Source organism: Corticium candelabrum, chromosome 8, assembly GCF_963422355.1.
Source record: "Corticium candelabrum chromosome 8, ooCorCand1.1, whole genome shotgun sequence".
In the NCBI taxonomy this organism is placed as follows: domain Eukaryota; kingdom Metazoa; phylum Porifera; class Homoscleromorpha; order Homosclerophorida; family Plakinidae; genus Corticium; species Corticium candelabrum.
Window position 1 is genome coordinate 7,086,107 of NC_085092.1, and position 22,845 is coordinate 7,108,951.

The 22,845-nt window shown below is 44.6% G+C and overlaps 1 protein-coding gene across 1 annotated transcript in view; it reads left to right on the top strand.

Annotated features, from left to right (window-relative positions):
• LOC134183707 (uncharacterized) overlaps window positions 1-22,190 on the top strand; it is a 27,805-nt gene extending 5,615 nt beyond the window's left edge. The window contains exons 10-14 of the mRNA XM_062651300.1: window positions 5,570-5,668; window positions 7,930-8,037; window positions 12,890-13,004; window positions 19,413-21,644; window positions 21,733-22,190. Of these exons, the coding sequence (XP_062507284.1) occupies window positions 5,570-5,668; window positions 7,930-8,037; window positions 12,890-13,004; window positions 19,413-21,644; window positions 21,733-22,064 (2,886 nt within the window). The 3' untranslated portion in view covers window positions 22,065-22,190. The remainder of the gene's footprint in view (window positions 1-5,569; window positions 5,669-7,929; window positions 8,038-12,889; window positions 13,005-19,412; window positions 21,645-21,732) is intronic.
• Window positions 22,191-22,845: the final 655 nt, after the last annotated feature.

Sequence of the window (22,845 nt, forward strand, 5' to 3'; positions counted from 1 at the left end):
GTAACAGCTACTGGAGCTGGAGTGACAAACTACCTTTTTTTGTAGGGACACGTCTTTGACTGTCAGCTGGACTGTGAAGCCATAGTTCTTCCGCACCTGGCGACGCTACACCGCCAAAACAGCTAGACCGTTGAACTGCCGGTTGAGTCCTTGAGTGCCTGCATTGGTGAACAGTGCTTGATGGTGGTTGGCTACAGCGAAGGTTCCCGTTTAACTCCGCCTTTCGAGCTTGACGCCGATTGGTTCATTTCTCAATCCAGTTGCGGATGTTGCAGACCGGTCACATCTTGTGAGCCTCTGGGTGGTAGCTGATTAGTCTTTAAACGTGCTAATTGCTAGTCTACAGTCGATAAAGACCGCTCTTGGTGGAGCCTGCGGTTCTGCCATGTTTTCTTTGAACTTCATCTTATCCGTGTGTACATACCTGCAGTACACTATGAATAGTTGGGAATTCGAACCCAGTCTGAGCTGCAAGTGTCTAGTAACGATGTTACTTCATAGGTCTTCGTACTAGAGGTCTATTCGAAGCGGTGTACGTAGATCTAGGAAGTGTTGCAACACTTGCAGAACTCGTGCCAGCGGATCACTTCTCTACATGCGGAACTCGTGATTTCGCATTGCGAGCTAGAGCCTCCGCATGCGAAATTGCAATTCGCATGCAAAACCTTCTAGAGTGTTGCAGAATTCATTCGAACGCATCACCTTCGCATGCGGGACTCGTGCATAACGCATTGCGAGCTAGTCTCCGCATGCGAAATCGGCCAATTCGCATGCGTAAACGACATTCGCAAGAGACTTGCATGCGAATTTCATGCGATCGCATGAAGATTTTCTGTAGGGATATGTTGTTAGGATCAATTCAGTGTCATCTTTGCCTAACCATAGGGTTTGCTAGCGAGTGTGGAGGGGATAAGTGGCTTTGATTCAGACAGATCAGAAAGAAGATATAGAAAAGTGACTTGACTTTTAACCGACAGTTGTAGTGGCATGGTGTGTGCATTGTCTCAGCTGTGTCAGTGTGGCTACTTCTATGTGTTTGAAGTTACATGGTAACAGTCTGACAATTACCTGGTAACAGTCTGACAATTACCTTAGTTTCAACTATGAGCCATAAGAAATAGAACTTTGTAAAGTGGTGTGACTACTGGGCGTGTCTCCACTAGGGCTTAAACATGTTTAAAAAACCTGTTTAAGTCTGAACATGTTTAAGAATAATCTCGGCTTCACTAGTGTTAAACTTGTTTAACTGTAAACCTAAACAGCTTTTGCTAAACATGTTTCAGAGGTAGTTTGACGAAAGTGGTTTAGGCTTAACGGTCACGTGATGGATGTTAGTTCCACGACGATGGATGCTAGTTCTTTCGCGCTGTTCTTTCTTTCTTTGGAGACTATTGGAAGAAGACAGAGTTAAGCAATGTCAGAGACGGCGTAGACTGATGCAAAGTGTTCAGAGAGAGCGACTTATATTCACTACCTTTGGCGAAGACAGACTCTTGTGTCTCTGATTGTTCTCGAGACGACCAGATGATGATCTCCAACTGTCTGATGCACAAGAAACGAATTTGCATGGTACAACGAAGTCCCAGATAATTGTTTTAATAGCCTGGATATAATGGACAAGTGGAGACGCTGTTTAGCTAAACATGTTTAAAGAGCAACAAGTGCATGGAGACACAGCCATACTGAATAGCATTCTCAAAGGTGTTAAATCACTTCCAGTCTGCATGATTATGTAATTGGATGTGTAGGTGCATGACTATGTCTGGTCTTGCTCAGGAGTATGCATGCCATGTCCATGGTGTGGTCCAATCTTGTACTTTGTGATTGGTTGTACATTGCAACCACAGGCATGGAGAAAGTGGTAATCACAGAGTTTTTACCTGAACAGTCTACTAATAATTCATGTTTGCAATTACCAGGTCTTGTAGAAATATACGTCAGAAACTAACCTATTTGCTAACAGTGTGAAAATAGCCTTCAGACATTGGACAATGTCCTACCAAATGTATTGTTTGTCTGATCAAATACTACACCAGTGTTGGACATCTTTACAGCAGGGTAGACGCTAGTCTTGCGGGGCGGATAGTATCCGCGTACGCCAAATGTCTGGCCACACAAGACAAAAAAAGTAGACGCAGTACAGTACTTTGGTAAAAACTCCAATGTAGAAAGAACACTGGAATGCAATTACAGCATTGAGGTAATTGGCGGCAGCCCCTCTGGTGACTATTTAGCACAAAATCGTACCATATACATTTGTTTGTTTATTTGTTTGTTTGTTTGTGGACAGGGTTACTCAAAATGTGTGGATGGATTTTGATAAAATTTGACAGGTTGATAGAGCTTTGATTGGGGCAAGCCTTGGCGAGACCCTTTCTATTTGTACTGTACTGTGTTGGAATGTGTGTGATGGTACAGTATACGTACGTACATACGGCCGACCGACCGGAAATAGCGTTGATTTTGAGACATTATTTGGCTTGATGACTGCAGCCAAAATACAACTAAATGTGAGAACACTTCACTTTTACAAAGAAATTTACGTTAGCGCTATAGCTGTCTGCGATGTCCAAATGAGTGCGCCCATGTTCCGCTATGAATGAACTACTCGTAGCTTGATTTGAAGCGGCCAAGTTTACAGGTAAATTTCTTTGCTAGAGTATCTACGAATTTGTATCAGCATACACACCACAATGCCATTTGCATTCTGGAGGTGCATGTACGAATTGGTTTGTGTCTACTTCAGATTTCTACATACATTGTTGTTAGCTGACACATCAAGAGAGGAAGATATTCACAACTGATTGCTGCGCGCCACGGGACTACTACGAGAATGCAAACAGGCTGCATGGAACTCCAAACTACAGAGAAACTTACGTTAGCGCTCTACCTAGACGTGCATGTTCTCCTCGATGACAAATCACTGTGTCTCGAGTCTGTTCAAGATGAATACGCATTATGGCTGCACATCTGTACAGAATCAATCTATAACCTATCAACCGTTGCTGCTTCCCCAATCTTGATTTGTTACGTGTTTGTTGCTCTTGTGGTTTGCTTATGCCCGACGCTGGAATTTCTACCGTAGGTTCCACGTTGTGGGGCAGCCATGATTGCTGCAGGGATGTCAACTTTGTTTCAAGTGACACCTGATACTAGTACATCTGATGATTACAAAACTGATGTTGTTTGTCAAGCATTGAAATTAGCTGCGATCCTTGTCTGTGATGTCACCAATGAAACGATTTTGTTCTGGCATTGATGAACGAGATCATTGCGCTACCAGTACCAGTCACTCCTATAGTACACAGTCCACATTCTGTTTGCCCTCTATTAGCCATAGTTTAGTCATCAGAGCTAAGTCATGCACGCCTCCACGGTATATGGGGTTTTGCTTGGTTTCAATCTTGCCGCTGTCCTCCTCATGGAGGAAAAAGAAGAGACTGATTGTTAGGTCAATCTTGCTGACTTGCCTGGAAAGATAGCAGGAAGGGGATCTTATTGAACTGTGGGAAGAAGCAAGAGTAGTATGAGCTCGCTTTCAAAAATCAAAACCTACATTTGTTGCTCAACAGAACTCTAGAAGGGCTGCAATATCTGCTGGAGAAGGTAGTTTTTGTGATACGATGCGTTTGTTAGGTTCATTGGGATGTACTACCATCGATGATCAAGCTGCAGTTGAGAAAATAATGAAACAGCACTCAGAGAATGACCTTTCTGACTGGAATTCAGTTATTCCACCACCTCTTACCGTCTCTTCAGCTTCAGTACTAGAAGTCTTACAAAATTTCCCATGAGGGACAAGTCCAGGAGGGTCCAAACTTTATTGTCAACATTTGTTAGATGCAGTTGATGTGTACAACCCCTTCTGCTGCTGATTGCCTAGAAACCTCACTCTTCTCATATGCTTCTTGCTTGCTGGACGGCCTGACACTCACATTGCTCCATGGCTCACTGAAGCTCCACTCACTGCCTTATATAAGAGACAAGGCAGAGTGAGGTCAATTGCCATGGGTACTCCGTTGTATCAGCAGCCGTCGTTGTTGTTCTGCTGTGAAACCACGGCTGCCCAATTTTTTTATACCCGGTGGTCAAGTGAGTGTGGAAATAAAAGGAGGTTTAGAAGTAGTAGTTTATCCTCTACGTGGATTTAATGAGTCTCATACGAACAACGACCTTTGTTGTGTTAAGATTGATTTCTCCAATGCGTTCAATGAGTGTCAACGGTGTTCTGCCTTCCTTTATCTCACACTATAGATAATTTGAACTCAGGACATGCACATGCGTAATATCTGCGAAACTCTTGCACAAAGCGGGCTTGTCCACGTTATTTCTCAATTCTGATGTAGCTTTCTTGCATAACTTGAAGATAACTATTGAGGTGGACGCGATTACCACGGTATCGTGCTTTCACTGAGCCATTGCTATCATGTTTTGTTCCGTTAGTTTGCCGTAGCTAGAGATTGATCTCGTAGGTCTCCTGTAGCTGCATGGGAAATAACTGTGTAGCGACATTTAGCAACAAGATCCAAAACAAAGCAGCTTTAACGTTTCCTACGAATCTTTCTTGCTAGACAACATCAATTGTTCATCATCAGTCTTACGGCTAAAACATATTGCTCTCTTGAAGATTGTGTATGACATATGTTGGTCGTGCGCAGCGGTATTCCACGGGACCTTTGCTTGGCTTTTTGAAGAATGAGGAATTCGATTCTTTTGTAAAAATCAACAGACGCGTACAACTAATACCCAAAGTTTACTCCACGCTTCTCAGTTCCACAACGGTTTGATTTATTGCTATGGATATGACATTTCAGCCTTCCTTTCATCATGTGTGGGATGGTTATGTCACCTATTGTTGGTGTCCTAAAGGACTGCTGATTGACTCAACAAATTCCCAAGAGTGATTCACGCTGACAAGCTAGTGTTACGTCACCTATTTTCCTTGTCCCGAAACGACAACTGATTGGCTCCGAGCGTGACACACCCTTACAAACATGCAGGTGTGCAAACATAGATAACGACTTACGGATAGACAGATCGGAAGTCGATTTAGCCCGTTTAGAGTACGCTTTTCTTGAAGCAGTCCACCACTTGTAGTGTCCTTCTTTTACGCTCATAGCTAATTATAATCTACTGTAACGGTATTTGCATTGCATGGGCACCTGTGTTTGTTTGTTTGTTTGTTTGTTTGTTTGTTTGTTTGTTTGTTGATGCTGAACAGGAGGGTGGGATGAAGTTCTATGGCAAATGTGCTTACTGTATTGAAAGCAAGTTTGACAAAAATTGGTTTAGTGATGACTTGATTGTACTAGATTTACTGTAGATGAATACTAAATTACACATAGAAAATGTCGTATGTGGCTACTAATTTGAGTGTTTGCTTGTGTAACAGTTAAAGGATTAGAGTATTGAGGTTAGATTGTGGAATTGTGTTTGGTTAAGGACAGAGGTGAGTTAGATGTGAGGTTGATGTGCTATTTCTATAGTCAGTTGGTGTTGATACTTGTAGATGCATGTATTCATAATGTACTCACTGATAATAACATGTGATGTCTCTTATCAATGGTAGGATGGATGGACAGCTCTGCATTTTGCTTGTTGGAATGGTAATTTGTCTATTGTGGAGATATTAGTGTCAGCAGGATGTGACAAAGGAGCAAGGACTAATGTGAGTGTGTTTGTATGCAATAGTATTTGTGTGTATTTTGCGAATTGAGAAATGACGTGAATGATTGTCACAACTCTTTACCTAAAAGTTTAGCATGCAGTCATTACACTTAATTTTGCTACCAGTCATCTAATTTCCACACGAGTTTTTCCAAGCCGAGTCGAGCCATCCCCTTGTTCACACAGCATTCAGAAAAAGCAAGCCATGCAGCTCACTTAGTGGGTGTGTTTCTTGCTAAGCTACAGACGATCACATGTGTGTTTGAAACACTTGCACTACCTTTCCTAGATCATGGATCGGCTGCAATCTGCCTGCAATTTTGTCAATAGCATTACAACAGTCAAGTGCTGAAATACGTTGAGAAAATTGGTTGTATTGCTAAAGTATGACAAGGGGAGAGGGTCTGGTTATGTGAGACTACAGTTCAGCTTGGTTACTGTTTACACGGTGAAGGGGAGCCAAGGTGAGCCAACTGTGCTGGCATTGCTGTTTGAGGTAGGCCATTCCAACACGGCTTAGATCGGCTCATGTTCACACTACCTTTCAGAGCTAGCCAACCCATGCTGACTTGTATTTGCCCAGTGGCAGGTGCTCGTGTGAATGGGCTATAAGAACTAGTGTGTTTATGTGATGAACCTGTTGTGCATGCTGATTCAAGTAGACTTTCTTCAAGTAATATCTGTGTACTTTAATGTACATGTCAGTATCATCAGTAACCTTAATTAACTGAAACCACGCTCAAACACTAATAATTATTAGATGCATGAGCAAACACTTTAATTTGGGTTCTTGTTGTCAAGAAAGATTAAGTGATGACAAAGTTGCAATGGCAATGTGACAGAATTTACATGCACGTGTGTTGTGAGCAGCTTACTTACTACAGTCCACTTCAAAACTATTGACACATTCCGGTTTACTTGTACTATTTTTAGAGTCTTTTTGTTTTGTATTTAATAAGAAACTCGTGCCAAATTTTTCTCAAACAGCTGAAAAGCAGTCACAAAAGCTATTCCATAGTCTGCGCATCCGCTAGAGACTTTTCCATCACTAAAATGAGTCGTGAAAGACAACGTTGCGATATTCTGCTATTACAACGCTCTGGTACCAAGAAGCCATCCAAGATCTGTCAAATTCTAACTGTTTCTCGCTCTACTGTGTACCGAACCCTCAAGAGATTGAACAATGGAGAAAGAATCGAACGCAGAGCTTCCGGTGGAAGACCAAGAAAACTAGCAGAAAACCAGCGAACAGCACTAAAAAACATGGCACAACATGGAACAATAAGTCATCAAACAAACTTGCCCATCAGCTGGCAGCGCAGGAAGGAGTTGCCGTCAGTTCTTCCACCATCAGAAGAACTTCATGATGCAGGCTATTGGTACACTTTACCTAGGAAAATTCTGCTGCTAACTGAAGCTAAAAAAGAGACGTCTAGACTGGTGTTCTGACCATGCAGCTGATGACTGGAGCAAAAGCAATCTTCACAAATGAGACCACTTTTCAGCTGTACCGCAATACTGTCCATGTCTGGGTTTCAGCAGCTGTTGAACCAGTCAATCTGCTTCCTCGTCATGGCCCCAAAATCCACGCAAGGGGTGGGATAAGCTCGCACGGAACAACTGTTTTGAAAACGTTCAATACAACATGACAGCCGCCATTTCTATCGACATTCTGGAAGAGTGTCTTCTTGAATCGGCTGATACATTTTACCCAGACGGATGGTGTCTTCAGCTTGACAATGCTCCTACGCATACAGCTCGTCAAGCTCAGCAGTGGCTGCAAGACAACGGCGTCACGGTTCTCGATTGGCCCGCTAACTCACCAGATCTCGCACCAATAGAAAACCTCTGGGTGTTCATTAAGCAGTGTGTTGAGATTTGTAGGTCTCAAAACGTCTACAAACTTGAAGACGCAATCCAGGTGGAGTGGCAGTTGCTCACGCCTTGTGATCTGTCGCCATACATCGAACGCATGTCTAGCCGAATGCGTCTTTGTGTAGATAGCGGGGGAATACTATCAAAAAATGAAAGGATAACACAAGCTACAGATGTGCACTTGTGTGTTCAAAAGTCTAGCGAACCTACGAGCATACACAATAGTTCTCTTCTATCTAGAAACATGCTAGCGCGAAAATGGTGCGCTTCTGCTCACGCTACCCGTGGCCATGCCTCCAAGTGTAAATGTGTCAATAGTTTTGACGCCGACTGTATAATGTCTTGTTGTTTATTGTTTTTGTATCTCATTTCAACTGCTTGTTTTAGTATGGATCAACACCTTTACATCTTTCCTGCTCATCAGTACCCTGTCGTCATCTGCTAATTGTCAAGTTGTTGATATCATCAGGAGCTGATGTGTCAGCAGTGAACAAGGTAAGTGTACATTTGTTGTGTTTGTTTACAGTATATCTTGCTAATGTGGATTATGTAGCTCACATTTGGTGAAGCTTAATAAACGGTGACAGCAGTGATTGTGAACTCTGCCTAATAATTAAAGATATTCTTAAATGTTTTTAAGACGAACAAACAGATAAATAACAAAGAAGCATTAAAGTGCTAAACCCTCAACTGCTAGCTTAGGTTACAAGGATGCATATATGGTAAGTCATGAGATACAAGGTCACGTGGACATGCATCATTAGACACCATGCACATGCCAAGACATGTTGAGGCAGCTGGCTGGGAAAGGACAGGCAGTCTTGTGCTAAGTAGCTTCCCTTGCATTCAAATCTAGGAGAAACACAGTAGAGTAGACATACTGTTATGAAAGAACAGAGAGTAGACTGACAGGTGCATGTGCACATAGTCATACCGTAACAGTTGACTTTGTCTGTACTGCTTACATTGAATTTGTCTATCGATTCGTTCACGTCCGGCTGGTCATCGAGATAGCCCCGTGTTTCTTTAACTTTAGTGCATACGCACCTCGGCTTAACAATGAACTTGCTTGGAGTAGGTGTAAGCATGTAAGGTTGCACAGTTGCTGGGCGGAGCTTCGGCAACTGACGCTAACGCCGCCCGATAATGCGATAGTCCCATAACTACTGCGGCAAAGCAAGTTCCATCTGGGTTACGTTTCTGTGCTTTGTTCCTACACAGCTATGTTTCGTCATGGTCAATCGCATTCGCTGCATATGCTGCTCAGTTGGTGTCAGCTCACCCGTCAAGAGGTGCTGTGCTGTTTCAGTACATGGGCCTGATAGCGGGCGCGAACAAGGATTTTAAACCATCTGCATGGCTGAAGTATAATCTCGCTTTCCGCCGCCGTGCTGCTGCTGACCATTACCTGCAATGGGACCTTGCTGACCTTCACCTTTGGTCCTTCTGTTGTAGATCATCGGGACATGTAGCTACGCAGTGTAATTTTCGTTGCTTTACAGACACCACAGCAAACGCATTGCAGTCCACGACCTTGGCTGCAAGAAAAATCACATTCACTAAAGCAGACAATTCTAGGGAACCCTGGCACCGGTTCAACAAAGATGTGTGCAACAAGTCGGCAGAGTCATGCAAGTACAAGCACTGCTGCTCGAACAACAACTGCAGGGACCACATCATTGTACTGCTTGTTCTCTCTATCGCTCCAATTAATGAACACTATCCGTCACCTCCAATTAGTACTCACCATTTGGCAACTTTTCTTTGACACCATCTCGATGCAGCTTTTGTTCACTCTCTAGTTCACAACTTCACACACTTGTTTATTGGTTTCTCTGGCCCGAGGATTTCCCGTATTAACCCAAACCTTCCTTCTGCTCATGATCATCCAGATGTTGTTCAGAAACAATTACAGAGTGAATGTGATCACGGACACATGGCAGGGTCTTATGATGTACCACTTTTTGGAAACTTTTAGTGCTCAGGTCTATGCGTAGTCCCAAAAAAGGGAGGCGTATTGCGTGTAATTATGTACCTGTTGGCCCATTTGAGTCTAGTGTCAACGACTACATTTCCAAGGAAGTCTTTGGTCTAAAATACAGTACTGTCGACAATGCTATCGCCATCCTTCAGTGCTTGGGTCCGTCAGCCGCCATGGCAAAAGTCGACAAAAAGCACGCCTTTCGACTCTGTCCAGTCCGGCGAGAGGACTGGAATTTACTTGGCCTTAAATGGAATGGAAAATTTTACGTGGGACAAACGGCTTCCTTTTGGCTTACATTCAGCACTGTTGTTATCAATCGGCTAGCCAACTCACTGCATTGGATTTTGGTTAATGAAAGCGGTGTAGTGAACATTATACACTATCTAGACGATTTTCTCATTGCTGCGCCTTCTGCAGAAGAGTGGGAAATTGTTGCAAACTGTTTGCGATCTATTTGACGTCATTGGGTTCCCACTCGCCCAGGAAAAGGTCGTTAGTCCAGCATCAATCATGACGTTCCTGGGCATCGAGTTTGATGTTTCCCGACAAGAAATTTGCCTTCCACCGGATAAACTAGAGGAATTGCGCATTGCCATTCGAGATTGGCTTGAACGAAAAAATGCAGGAAGCGTGAGCTACCCTCTCTGCTTGGGACCATGAACTTTGCATTCAAGACGGTGTCTGTAGATCATTTTTTACGCCTCATTGACCTCAGCATCAAAGGCAGGATGCCTCAGCACCAAAGCCAGGATGCCTCAGCATTTTCTTACCCTCAATCAGCAAGCGCGACTTGATTTGGCGTGGTGGAACAGTTTTCTCCCTACATGGAACGGTCACTCGTTCTTGCTAGATTCAGAATGGTTGAGCTCGCCTGACATGAATCTGTTCACCTATGCCTCTCTCACAGGCTACGCTGCTTTCTATGGCGTGGCCTGGCTTTTGGGTAAATGGGTTGGAGCACAACTCAACCATCCGATAGCTTGGAAGGAAATTGCAGCAATTGTCATAGCCTCTCTAACACGGGGAGACCAGTGGAAGGGCAAGAGAGTCTTATTTCATTGCGATAATTAGACAATAGTCTATTCATGGCAAAACAGCAGTTCCTGTTCTTCAGCCATCATGGGTCTTTTACGGCGATTGTTCCTGATAGCGGTGAAGGGAAACTTTGCTATCAGACTGTCTTATGTTTCAGACACTGATAACAGTATTGCTGATGCCATATCTCATTCACAGGTGACAAGATTTCGACAGCTAGCCCCACGGCCCTTCCCGTTGCAACTCTAGTTCCGCAGCTCGCCCTGGATCTCTGACCGCTGATGCCCACTACTTTATGCAGCAAGGGGTGGCAGCATCTACACGCAGAAAAGCTACCAAGCCGTTCTCAAGCGCTACCTTACATTCTGCGAGATGAGGCATCGTAGTTCGTTCCCTGCCTCTGAAGAACAGATGATAGACTTCTCTGCCTTCATTGCACAGTCGGCCAGCTACGTAACCATCAAGGTCTATCTGACAGGAATCCGTCTGGAGCACATTGAAAGGGGGTTCTCACACCCGTTCGATGACTTCTTTAACCTCAAACTGGTTCTGAGAGGTATTTGTCGTAAAGGTGCATACACCCGTGAATTCCGCTTGCCGATCACGGTGGATGTTCTCTGCAGTCTAAAAAGGTCACTTTGTGATGTATCAGTAATGAGCTGTTATGATATTTGTTTGATGTGGTCGGCTTGTACACTCACCTTCTATGGTTTCCTGCGTTGCATAGAGTTTGTAGCGACTGGCTCGAGACGTTTTTTTGGACACCGACCTTCGCCGCTCTGATGTTACCACTTTATGCGACGGTTTTCTCATGTTTTTGTGCAGCTCCAAGACAGACTCGTTTTGTCTGGGCAACACTGTTTGCATTTATCCATCTGTGCATTCTGTCTGCGCAGTTGGAGCTTTACACCGTTTTCTGGCAATTCATGAAGGCACTCTTGATGAGCCATTGTTTCGATGTGCTGATGGTGACTACTTAACTCGCAGATCATTTACCGCTCGTCTGCATTCACTGTTACATGCAGCCGGCATCGAGGAGACACTCTATGTGTGTCATAGCTTTCGCATCGGTGCAGCAACAACTGCAGCTGCGGGTATACCTCCTTGGTTGATCCAGACGTTGAGTCGCTGGTCTAGCGACTGGTACCGATGCTACATTCGCACCTCAGCGGAGACACTCAGGGTGTCCTTGCGTAACTGGCAGCCACGTCTGGCCATTGTACTCCGGTTTGGTGTTCGCTTGCTTGAGAGTTTCATTTGGGTCTTGCAGGCTGAACTCTGGAGGGAATGTGGTGGAATGGCTACGTAAGCGAGTTCAGCCTTAGTCTGGGCAAGCTCTACTTGGATTTGAAGCCTGGTGCCTCAGGCGGTTCGAGAAACCCGGCTCTCCGGGTGGTTTAGAACCAGCACTCTGGTTTAGATGTGTTTTGTGTCCGGTGCTCCAGACTGTGTTGTCTGTGATGTAATCGATCTGGTGCTCCGGATGATCATATGGTTCAATGTAGTTTGGCGCTTTGAACGGTTGTTCAGCATTTAAGTTTGACGGTATTGTACCCCCTACTGTGAACTCCTCTCAATACGTCTTGATCGCGTTGCAATGCTCTGTAGCATGTTGTTCTCGTGGGCATGGTGTTAACCATAATAAAAGATGACAGATGTGAGCAGTCATTAACTCGAGATGCACATGCTCTAAGGTTACAGTAATATATCTCTGGAATGATGGACGGAACAAGGGAGGGATGGACAATTGGAATGCACCGCTATGCTCATTGTTATTGTTGGTGTTAATTAGTTAGTTATAAGAAACATTATTAGATAAGGACATGTCCCTCAGAGTGGTATTGTAAATTATAATGGGGAATTGATGGTGTTGTTAGTTGGTGGTGTGACTACATGGAGGTGGGACTGTGTTTAGTGAAATCATACATTGATAATGATTTTGTTTGAAGTCATGATTATAATGTTGGAATTCATGGAGAGTAATGAATTTTAATCCTCATTGGTCAGTCACGCGACAGCATATGAAATGGCTACGTGTTGATTGTGAATGATGACTGAATCAGCAGTGAACATCAGTTTGCTTAATTAATGTGTGAGCAGTAATAGAATGAGTTGCTGTACAGCTGTGACAACAGCTAAAGAGATGTTTAGTCAACTGCATGACGTTTGTCTTATTCATATTGTCTTTATCACACACTTTCTATACTGATTGTGTATTGTGTATGTACTGGATAATATGCTGGTTAACTATTTATTGATTATATGCACTTTGTTCTGTGTGATATTGTTATGTTTCATTGCACTAAAATACTGTCTATTATTGAACAGGAAGGACAAACACCATTGCAAGCTGCAGAAAAAGAGTTGCACTCAGATTATCATTCAAGTAGAGAAATTCGTTTTCGTATTATTTCTCACCTAAGAAAATTGAATCGTCATCCACGTAAGTGAGACAATAAAAATATTTGGTGACGTCATACAATAGACATTAACATCACTCGTAATACACTACTATGTTGTAAGCAACATGCCCACTAGTTGCGATATCGCGTAGACACGAGACAGTGTGGGCTTCAATGGGGCAACGTGCCAGGTTGTGAGGGATTTGTGAACAATGGGTTAACCAGAATGGTCAGCTCACACACTGAGCTCTGACAAGTGGCATGAACCCAAGAGGTCACTCAGGGTAACGTTGGAGGATCAACGCCCGTTAGAACGACCATATACTCAAGTCCAAGAGGTCAGTGGAATTGATGTTGGAGGCTCAACACACCATCACAGAACCCAGTCCGTTTAATGACACACATGAGACAACTGGCTTGCGCCGAAGATGTTAGTCGCATTAATGTCTCAACCTGCGTGGAGGTACACTTGTAATGTTGAGCCAAGACTGACCTGAACAAGGCCTCTCCTCCAACTGGCACACTACCCCAAAGAGAGCCAGGAGACTGCGTGTGTACCAGGGCGCTGGGATACAACCTGAGACCATCAAATTCAACATATATGAGCATAAACCGTCTCTATCGCGAGTAAATAGATGTCAGTCAGTGGACCACGGTGGAAAGTTGGTAGGAATGTGGGCTTTAGTGAGCGCGTTTGCCACAGAAGAGAGGGCATTGCCATTCAGTTGGATGTATCGTTGGTAGCAGTCTGAAGACCAACGACGGAGGGTTTTGATCAGCCGATCTGGCAGTCCAGCGGCGGCTGCAGTTGTTGCTGCTTCGATCCGGAAGCTGTAACCTGCGTAAAGGTCTTTGTTGTACCCCAATTTGTGTAGCAAAGATCGAAGCATAGAGGTAAGACGCAGGGGAGTGAGACAGGACCCGTCTGCTTGTGCAAATTGCGGTAGATCCGATGCTCTAGGTCGGGCCAGGTAGTTTTTCAACGCCTTTACCGGACAGACTGAATGGTGTGTCTGTCTAACAAATAAGTCGACGCCCAAGCAGAACGGGTTCGTTTTATAAGTCTTGATGTGCAGCCAATACCCGTTGTCGTCAGTTGTGAGATCAGGGTTTAATAGCTTTCGGTCCTTGTCACAATTGCTGGGGCTCGGAGCTGTAAATTCCAAGCACCGAAGAAAGCTGAAGAAAGCCTGCGAGTTGATGATGGTGTTTGATGCCAGCCAGATATATCTTCAGCGTGTGATACTGCACTTCCAAAGCTGCTGACGCGACAAACTCGACGAGAGATGATTCTGAGGCTGGGAATGGTGACCACTTTTCCTGTCTGCAGAACTCCATACACCGTGACACACATGTGACTGCTGGTCCGGGAGACCAATGGTGAGAGCTTCCACAGGCAGTGGAGTAGGCTGTGGTGCTGGCCGAGGTGCCAGTTTATGGAACTTGGGCATCTGTGCGCTAGACAATGCGTCAGCAATTATGTTAGAAGCGTCCGAAATGTGTCTAATAATGACAGTATAGTTAATGGTTGCCGCCGTAAAAAAACGAACAATGGACGAGTGCCATGAGATTGGGGCAGCGGAATGAGCCGTGTTGCCATAAGTCGACTACTCTCTGATTGCCACAGTGGAATAAAACCCGCTTGCCAGACCAATGCTTACCTTACGTCAAACAGGCTACGACGACGGCAAACAATTCTTGCCATGTTATAGACTTCTCTGATTCCAGCGTCTAGTCAACTGCCAGCCACCGCGGAACCAAGTTCCACTGTAGTATGCACCAAAACCGTGTGAACCGTACGCATCTGTGTAGAGCTCCCATGTTTGTTGCGGCAGAGAGATGGACATCTGGCATCATTGCCAACCCATTCCAGGATGTGAGAAAGCAATACCACTATTGGAAATCCTTCCTAGTTTTCGCTGTTAATGTAGACATGATGATGACTCAGTCGGACGGAGGTTGTCAGGTTGATGAGTCGTCGTAGAAAAATTCGGCCGGCCGGAATGACCTTGCATGCGAAACCAAGCTTACCGATTATAGATTGCAAGTCACGCTTGGTCACCTTACGCCGTGACAGCCATTGGAGACTTTCATCCATCAGATTCGTTAGTTTTTCAGGAGTTAACCTGGCAGCCAGCGCCTCTGAGTCGAATTCAATGCGTAGGAAAGTTATAGTTGCAGTCGCACCTGTTTCTTTGCTCGGCCACGTCAGTTTGCCCCGCTGATGGGCTTTGTCCTCCACCCGTGTTATGGATGCACGGCAAGTGGAGTTGTCAGGTTCGACAAAGAAATCGTTGAGGAAGTGTAGAACACGATCAATGTGGCACTCGTTTACTAGGATCCATTCAAACGTGTCTGCTACTTAATTAAATAGTGCTGATGAGGAGCGTAGACCTTGAAGGGCAAGCACTTGTCGACGTAGTATTGGCCGTCCCAATAAACTCCCAGTAGGTCCCAATCCTCTCGGCAGACATGGCACAAACGAAAGGCATGTTTCAAGTCCATCTTTGCCATGCAGCAAGGGTGATTGTAGTGACATTGCAAAAACCTCAGGCTGAAGTGGATTGTCTGGTTTATGCTTGTTTATTGGTGCCCTTGCAGGAACACGTGGCCTCACGGTGATCGTCGTAGCAGATGAAACATTTGTGTCGGTATTTGCACAGGCTAGGTGAGGCTTGGTTCTTGCATTTACCAGCATTGAAGAGACGGCAGATTTTGGGTTTGCCCGAAGGGGGATTGAAGATGGTACCGGAAGATGTGGTTGCTTGCTTTGGGGGGGGGGGACGAAAGGACTGGTCGGTGTGTGCAGTCTGTTGCCACCGTGACCTGGTTGGATGCATGTATAGCAGGTGATCGATGTTACTGCACGACCTGTGAAGCACTGAGCTCACAGGTGATGGTCGATCGTGTCCCATGTTAATGCTTGTGGTCCTGCTGGCAAAATAACGAAAGGTTCTATCGCATTTCAGCCAGGCTGAGGTTTGGTATTCCGAGCTAGGTTGAGCGACTATAGACTGGTAACCGATAAGTTCGTAACCACTTACCGGATCCACTAGTAAGACTGTAGCCGTGTATGCCGACCAAGCCTGAAGCCACGAGTCGATGTTACAGACATGCCTGCGCTTTGGACCGGATACTAGGGCTTTCATTGCCATGGGGACCCCGCTATGTTAGTCGTTACTTTAGTAAGTATGGTGTCAAAGTCAACATATTCACGTGCTAGTATCTTCCTCTTTGTCCTCCTAGATAGCATCCAGGATGCCGGTTGATTGCTAGATCCTGCTGCCGTCCATGCACGGCCGAGAGATGTGCGAGGGCTGGAATGACGTAATTTTGATCTTGTGCGGGAACGGCGACTAGGCGATCTAAACCGTCGTTTTTGTGGTGATTGAGACCTTGATGATGAGCGAGAGCTTCGGCTGCTGTCGTTGTTTCGGTTCCCACAATTGCGACTCCATGTCCGGGTACGGCCCTCCCTTGTGGTGTAGCGGAAGAGCCTGACGTGGAGCTTGAACGGGTTAGCATGGGACGAATAGCTTTAGACATGGCAGCTACTGATGCTTGTACTGCTGACTGGATCACAGTCTCTAGTGATGTGCTGTCGATTTGCGTGGCCATGGTAGGCGTGTTTCCGTCGTCATCGCCGTGGATAAAACTGCTGTTGGTTCTGTAGTTGTTGTAGTCGCTCTGTCAATAGGAAAGAGAGCAGCAGACAGTCGCTTAATCTGTTCTGGTCTGGAGCTAGTGGAGACAAGGTGATATTGCTCTAGGAGCAATCGAATTGGCACGTCTGAAAGCAAAGCAATTTCTTGAGGAAGAGTGAGGGATGATGCTCGTCGGCTTGAATGACTAGTGCGCTTACTCATATCAAAAAAGCTACCAGCTAGACAATGCTAACCGATTAATGCAACGTTCTCAGCCATTTGTATTAGTCCATAGTTCAATCGCTAGCTATTGACATTGCAAAGGTTTCACTAAACCTCTGTAATCTTCTACTCCTGATGTTAACCTACGTTTACTATGTAAACTAACCAATGACGTCATACAATAGACATTATTTATAAGGTTCATTTCAAAGTTTGAGACTCTTGTTGATAAACTGTTTGTACTATTATCAACAACACTGTTACTTACACATTTATATACTAGAGTTCTTCATTACATGTCAGCTGAATTTTTATCTCATATTGTTTATTAGTAATCACGTAATTAGCGGTCCAAGTTCACGCACTTTGTTGTCACAGAAGATAGGACATGGCAGGAAATCAAACACAACAGTGCCAAATTTTCTAGGAAGTCCGGCAAGATTCAGCAGCACTGTTATAGGGGGCATGGTGGAGCCATAACCCTTCAAAACTTTGGGGTGTTGTAACTTTTTTGTTGCTTTATACCCCGTTTACACAAGCACTTGTAAACAGGCCAGCCTGTGCTGACTCGGATCAGCTTGGTTTGTAATTGTCATGTAAACGCAGGTCGAGCCCTGCCAAGCCATGCCAGCTCAGCTCGGTATTTCTAGCCGGGCCAGCGCGCGCCATCCCGGGCTGGCTCGGGTCAAATACATCGTGTAAACTTATAGCGTGCTGGAAAATGGTCCGGGCTGGGCCGCGCATGCTCATTTGTTAGTCTTGTGTAGCCAGACCCCTTTTCGACACCATACTTCTGCGTGAAAATGGCACAAATAGCGTGGAGCGATACAAAGACTCTGTTTGGGAGCGACCAAGATGAGCAAGAAGTTTAGCGTTTGAACTCTGTTGCTGCATGTGCGCAACAGTCGCCTGGCGATAGACCTACGACGTCTTGTATATGTCCTACACATTCCCGATATGACTGTTGTAGAGCCATAGAGAAAAATACGAGCAGCTTGGCTTCCGTTCGTTGCAAACGTGAGCTAACACGAGCTATGTCAAGCTCAAGGAACTAACGCACGTTAGTGACACGCATTAGCTTTCTTTTTTGGAGTGTGTCCTGTAAATGTGGGCTGGAATACTGAGCTGGCGCGGCTCGGTTCAGCTCACTATGCGTGCTCGTGTAAACAGGGTATGAGATTCTGTTTGCTCATTAATTTTTCGGATCTACATGAAATTTGGTCATTAATTAAAGGCAGACTATTCGTGCATATATTCCATCCATGTCCAGTTACTGCTTATGTTGTTTTTCGATTTGAAGGAGTTATGTCACTTTTTCATTTACTCGGTTTAAATTAATTAAGTTTGATATCAACTGGCAGTTTGCACCCAACCATGGAAGACTGGTGACGCAGCTGCACAGTCTCAGAGAGCAAGCGCAGCCACTAACTCTATCCCTAATCCTAGGGCAGATTTCCCAGAAACCTTGCTCACTCTCGTAGGAAATTTGGCATGGTCAAGTCTGAATATTGTGATCCAGATTTCCTGAGGCACCAGGAGACAGTCGGTCAAAGATGAGCCTCGTACGGACATTGTAGTGAGTCAAGAGACGACGATCATGTTGAAAGTGTGAGGGTTTTATGAAAAGATCTACGTTTGAGTTGTGAGGATGTGGCCGTGGATGTTTTGGTGTCAGGTGCTTGTGCCCATCGAATTCTGAGGAATCACTCATTACTTAGAAAGGCTGCAGTGAAATGGGTCTCGCACACCTTGACTGAATATCAGAAGTGGATACGTGTCAAGTCAATCTCTCTCGGCAGCACATCACCAGGTACAAAAGAGAGGGAGATCAGGTAGTGCAGAGAAACCTTGACTTCAGTGAGACGTGGCTGCGATGTTGTGTGCCAGTGCTGAAGAGGAAGTCAGCCAAATGACGTCATTCTTGGTCACCACATTAAGAAACTGGTGCAGCAGGGGAGCAAGAGGAATGTGATGACTCTGACAATCGTTGCATAGAATCGTGAAGGTGTTCTTGTCTGCCACAAACTTTGATTGGATACTTTGGGCAGCAAAGAACATTGCAGCATGTTCTTTACGCAAAAAGCTGCGTACAGCGCTACTTAAATAATGAGACGTCGTAAACTCATGCATGCTAAGTCATTCCACACAACAATGCCTGGAGTCACACTGGTATAGAGTTACACAGCAAATGTTGTCTCCACCCTTCTGTAGTCATGCCCATACCTCACACAACCTATTCCCAGATTGAAGGTCTCCTGACTATGACTTGTTCGAAGAATTTTATGCATGGCCACAAGAGTCCAACAGGTGACTCACCATGCAAACAGTGTTATGAAGCTGCCAGATCGCTAAAACAAAGTTACTATATGCAAGCTGTTTTCAAGGCTCAAATTTTTCTGTATACTTTATTTAGTAATGTTATTTTACAATTTCACTGTAGCAAAGATTTGTGTACATTGAATTCAGTGATGTCGTACAAGTTTGTCTCTAATTGACATACATTTTGTGTTTGTTGTTTGGTGACGTTGTAGCTGTTATGCGTCATTATTGTAGGTCAGTGTCTTCATCATTGTGTCTGTGCAGGTGCTATTGATCGTCTCGGTCCAATTGTTAAGGCTGATTATGAAGTTGCTGTGAAAAAGGGGAAGTTGCCAATAATGCGAGGGAACATTGACATGCTTGGTGAAGAAGATGCAGGCAAGACGACATTGGGAGATGCTTTTCTAGATCAGCCATTTATAGAGAAGAGGGAAAGTACGGTAGGAGCAGACGTGAAAGTGATGAGAACGGGAGGCGGTCCAAACATGAACTGGAAGGAACTGAAACCAAAAGAGAAAGAAGACATCATTGATCAAGTTCTTGTCAGAGGCTTTCTTGCAAGACAACAACAAGTTGAGGCCCCAGAGCAGACACCAGACGACAATGGAGAGGAAGCTATTGGAGAGACAATCCAAGAAGCAGAACAGCAGCCAGGAGGTAGTACCAACACGGTAGCTTTACCAACAGCCAGACAAGCAAGTAGTAAAGAAGGCAACACGACAGAGTTGAGGAAGCCGCTACGTGATTTGTTGTTTTCTAAAGAATTAACCGAGGAGCAAGCAAAGTTAGCAGAGGAACTGCGTCGTGACAAAGCTGCATTAGAAAAAAGTGAAAATATGATGTTGATCACAGTGTGTGATCGCGGCAGTCAAGAGCAGTTTCTGATGACACACGCAGCATTGATGGCAGACAACAGTCAGGACAGTGCAACCGCTTACATGATAGTGATGGATGGAACAAAGAGTCTTGCAGATCCCATACCTCAATGTTTGTTCCGACCAGAACAAGGAAGCGAGCAGTTGGTCGTGCCACGTTTTGGCCCTACAACGAGACGTGAGCTGTTGGCTTACCACATGAATGCCATCAAGATGGCACATCCAGTAATGGCTTGTGGTCCTTTTCTTGGTCAGGATTATGTCAAGCAAGCACCAGTTACATTCGCCATGTCGACAAGACAAGACAAAACAAAGGACATGGATCCAAAATTCTTAGACGAACAAGAAGAAATATTGCAAGACATTGTACAGAAGAATGACTTTGGTGGTCACACGGTGTTGGCAGAGAAAAACCCAAACAAACTGACTTTTCGTGTTGACAACACACGATCAGGCACTGGCAGTCCGGATCCGGTGCTAACGAAGGTGAAGGAGATATTTGTAGCAATGGTGCGGTCACTGTCAACGAGTCAACGAGATGCTATTCCTTTGCCATGGGCAGTTCTCGATAAATTGTTGAGCAGAGTGTCTCAACTGGATGACAATGAAGGGAAAATACTGGACATCGAAGAAGTGTGTGAGTTGGCTCGAAAATTCTGTGACATTATGACACGAAGAGAATGTCGATCGGCACTTCAGTATTTATCAATTTTGAGCACAATTGCATTTTATTCTGATGTGAGTGAGTTAGATAAGAAGGTCTTCACTGATCGGCAGTGGCTGGTCAATGTTCTCACTGTCTTTGCTACCGTCCTGCACAAGCATAACATGCCACCAAATCTTTGGGAAGATTTGAAGAAATTGAAGGAAGAAGGAATGATGTCTTGGTCATTGGCTCACTATCTGCTGCTGCAGAAAGGTGTCAAGGAAAGTCAGTTTGAGTCCATCTTGTACCTGCTGCATCTATTCGACGTCATCTGTCCTATGAGCACATCACCGGAGATGCTGAAGGCTGTTCTGAAGGTTGGACAGTCATTCTTTGTTCCTTGCTTGCTGGAACAGAGATATGATAACAAGTTGGCATGGCAACAGCTGGCCGGCTCCACTCGATTTCCTCCCTCTCTCATATTTCGTCCTGATGGGTTTGACACGACTCCCGAGCCGATCTACTTTCGCTTGGTGTCTCGTTGTGCCACTGAATATGCCCATCCTCGTCCCAAACTGAAAAGAGGTCATGCTGTCTTTCATGTGGATGATGATCTTGAGCTTGATCTGGAACTGGTTTACCATGAACTGCATTACATTATTGCCACAGTATATTCTCCTCATCAAGTGTTTTCTGGTGATGAGCTGAAACATCAATGTAGCATCATTCGTCAGTTTCTCATTCATCAGCTGAATGAGGCCAAGAAACGAGGAATGGATGGCTTCAAGTTCACTTTATGTGTTAAGCCTCCTCTAACTGATGCTGAAGATGCCAAATCAATAGATGATGATTCTCTTGTGTGCATTGATAAATATCCACAGCAAAAGGGTTTGATAAACCAGAAGAATGATCATGTGCCACGAGAGCAGTTTCCTACTTTGGATATCTGGTTTAGTGATTCAATGAAAGTCTCAGGTGAGTGTGATTGTTTGAAGCATATAATTTTCTGTAACTGTAGTTACACGTTTTGTATGGTATTGAAACATCTTTTTTTCTATTTCAGATATTAAGGCTGCTCTTTTATCGGAACTTGATGATAAATTGAGTGCTGACCAGTTGGTCAAAGTAGCTCGTCAAGTTGCTCACAACTGGGAGGAATTTGTCGCAGTTCTATCACCAACAATGTTTTCTGTAGCACAAATTGGTGTCATACATGACACATACTCAAAACCATTCTCTAGGGCTCACGCTGCACTCTCTCGGTGGGCTGACAATATGGACAAAGCAGCAACACGTCGTTTGGTAGTTTCAACATTTTTGGAAATGGGCATGAGACAACAGGCATCTCGTATATTTAGAGATGACTTGGTAGAGGTTATTAGTCAGGGTGACTAAATATATGTTAATACATATCACATGAAAATGAGAGAAGATAATCGACATTCAATTTTGTGGTCAATTTGCAGCAAAGTATGGTTGCAACGTTTGCTAATATCCCATGCTAACGGGCAACAGCAAGTTATTAGGAATTGCTAAGTGTGGTGGTACGTACAGTCTGTGTGATCCAAACTGTACAAATAAATTGCATGCACACGACAAGCATTTCTATACTACAGTCTCAATGTACAGCAATCAACTTGCATGCTCTATATATGAGAATCAGTAGTATGGTGTAGACTGATTGAGAGATGTCAGTCACCTATAAGCTGGATTTACAATATGCAAACGCTTGAGCGTCGCGTCGCGTCACGTTGCGTAGTACAAATTCAAATTGTAAATGGTCGACGCGACGCGACGTTCGACGGACGCGACGCGACGTTCGACGGACGCGACGCGTCCAAATAGAACCAAGTTCTAATTTGAGCGTCGAACCGGAAGCTGTTTATGTCGCGTCGGAAGTAGCACCTTGATCTCGACCAATCACAGCCAACTATAAATACATGGCTTCCGTGAGCAATGATTATTGATTTCGGCGCTGTAGTCGACGTTGAGCGGTCTATAGATTGTGTAGGGAGCTATCCTTGCTTGTGGATGATCAACTGCAAGATGTACAAAGACCTGCGTGCATGGGAGAACACATAGAAATTGATTTTGAGCAAGTTGGGGGTTCCGGCAAAGTTGTGCTAGTAGAAAATCGAAGCGCGAGTGGTCAGTTCAATAATTCAGGCAGCGACGT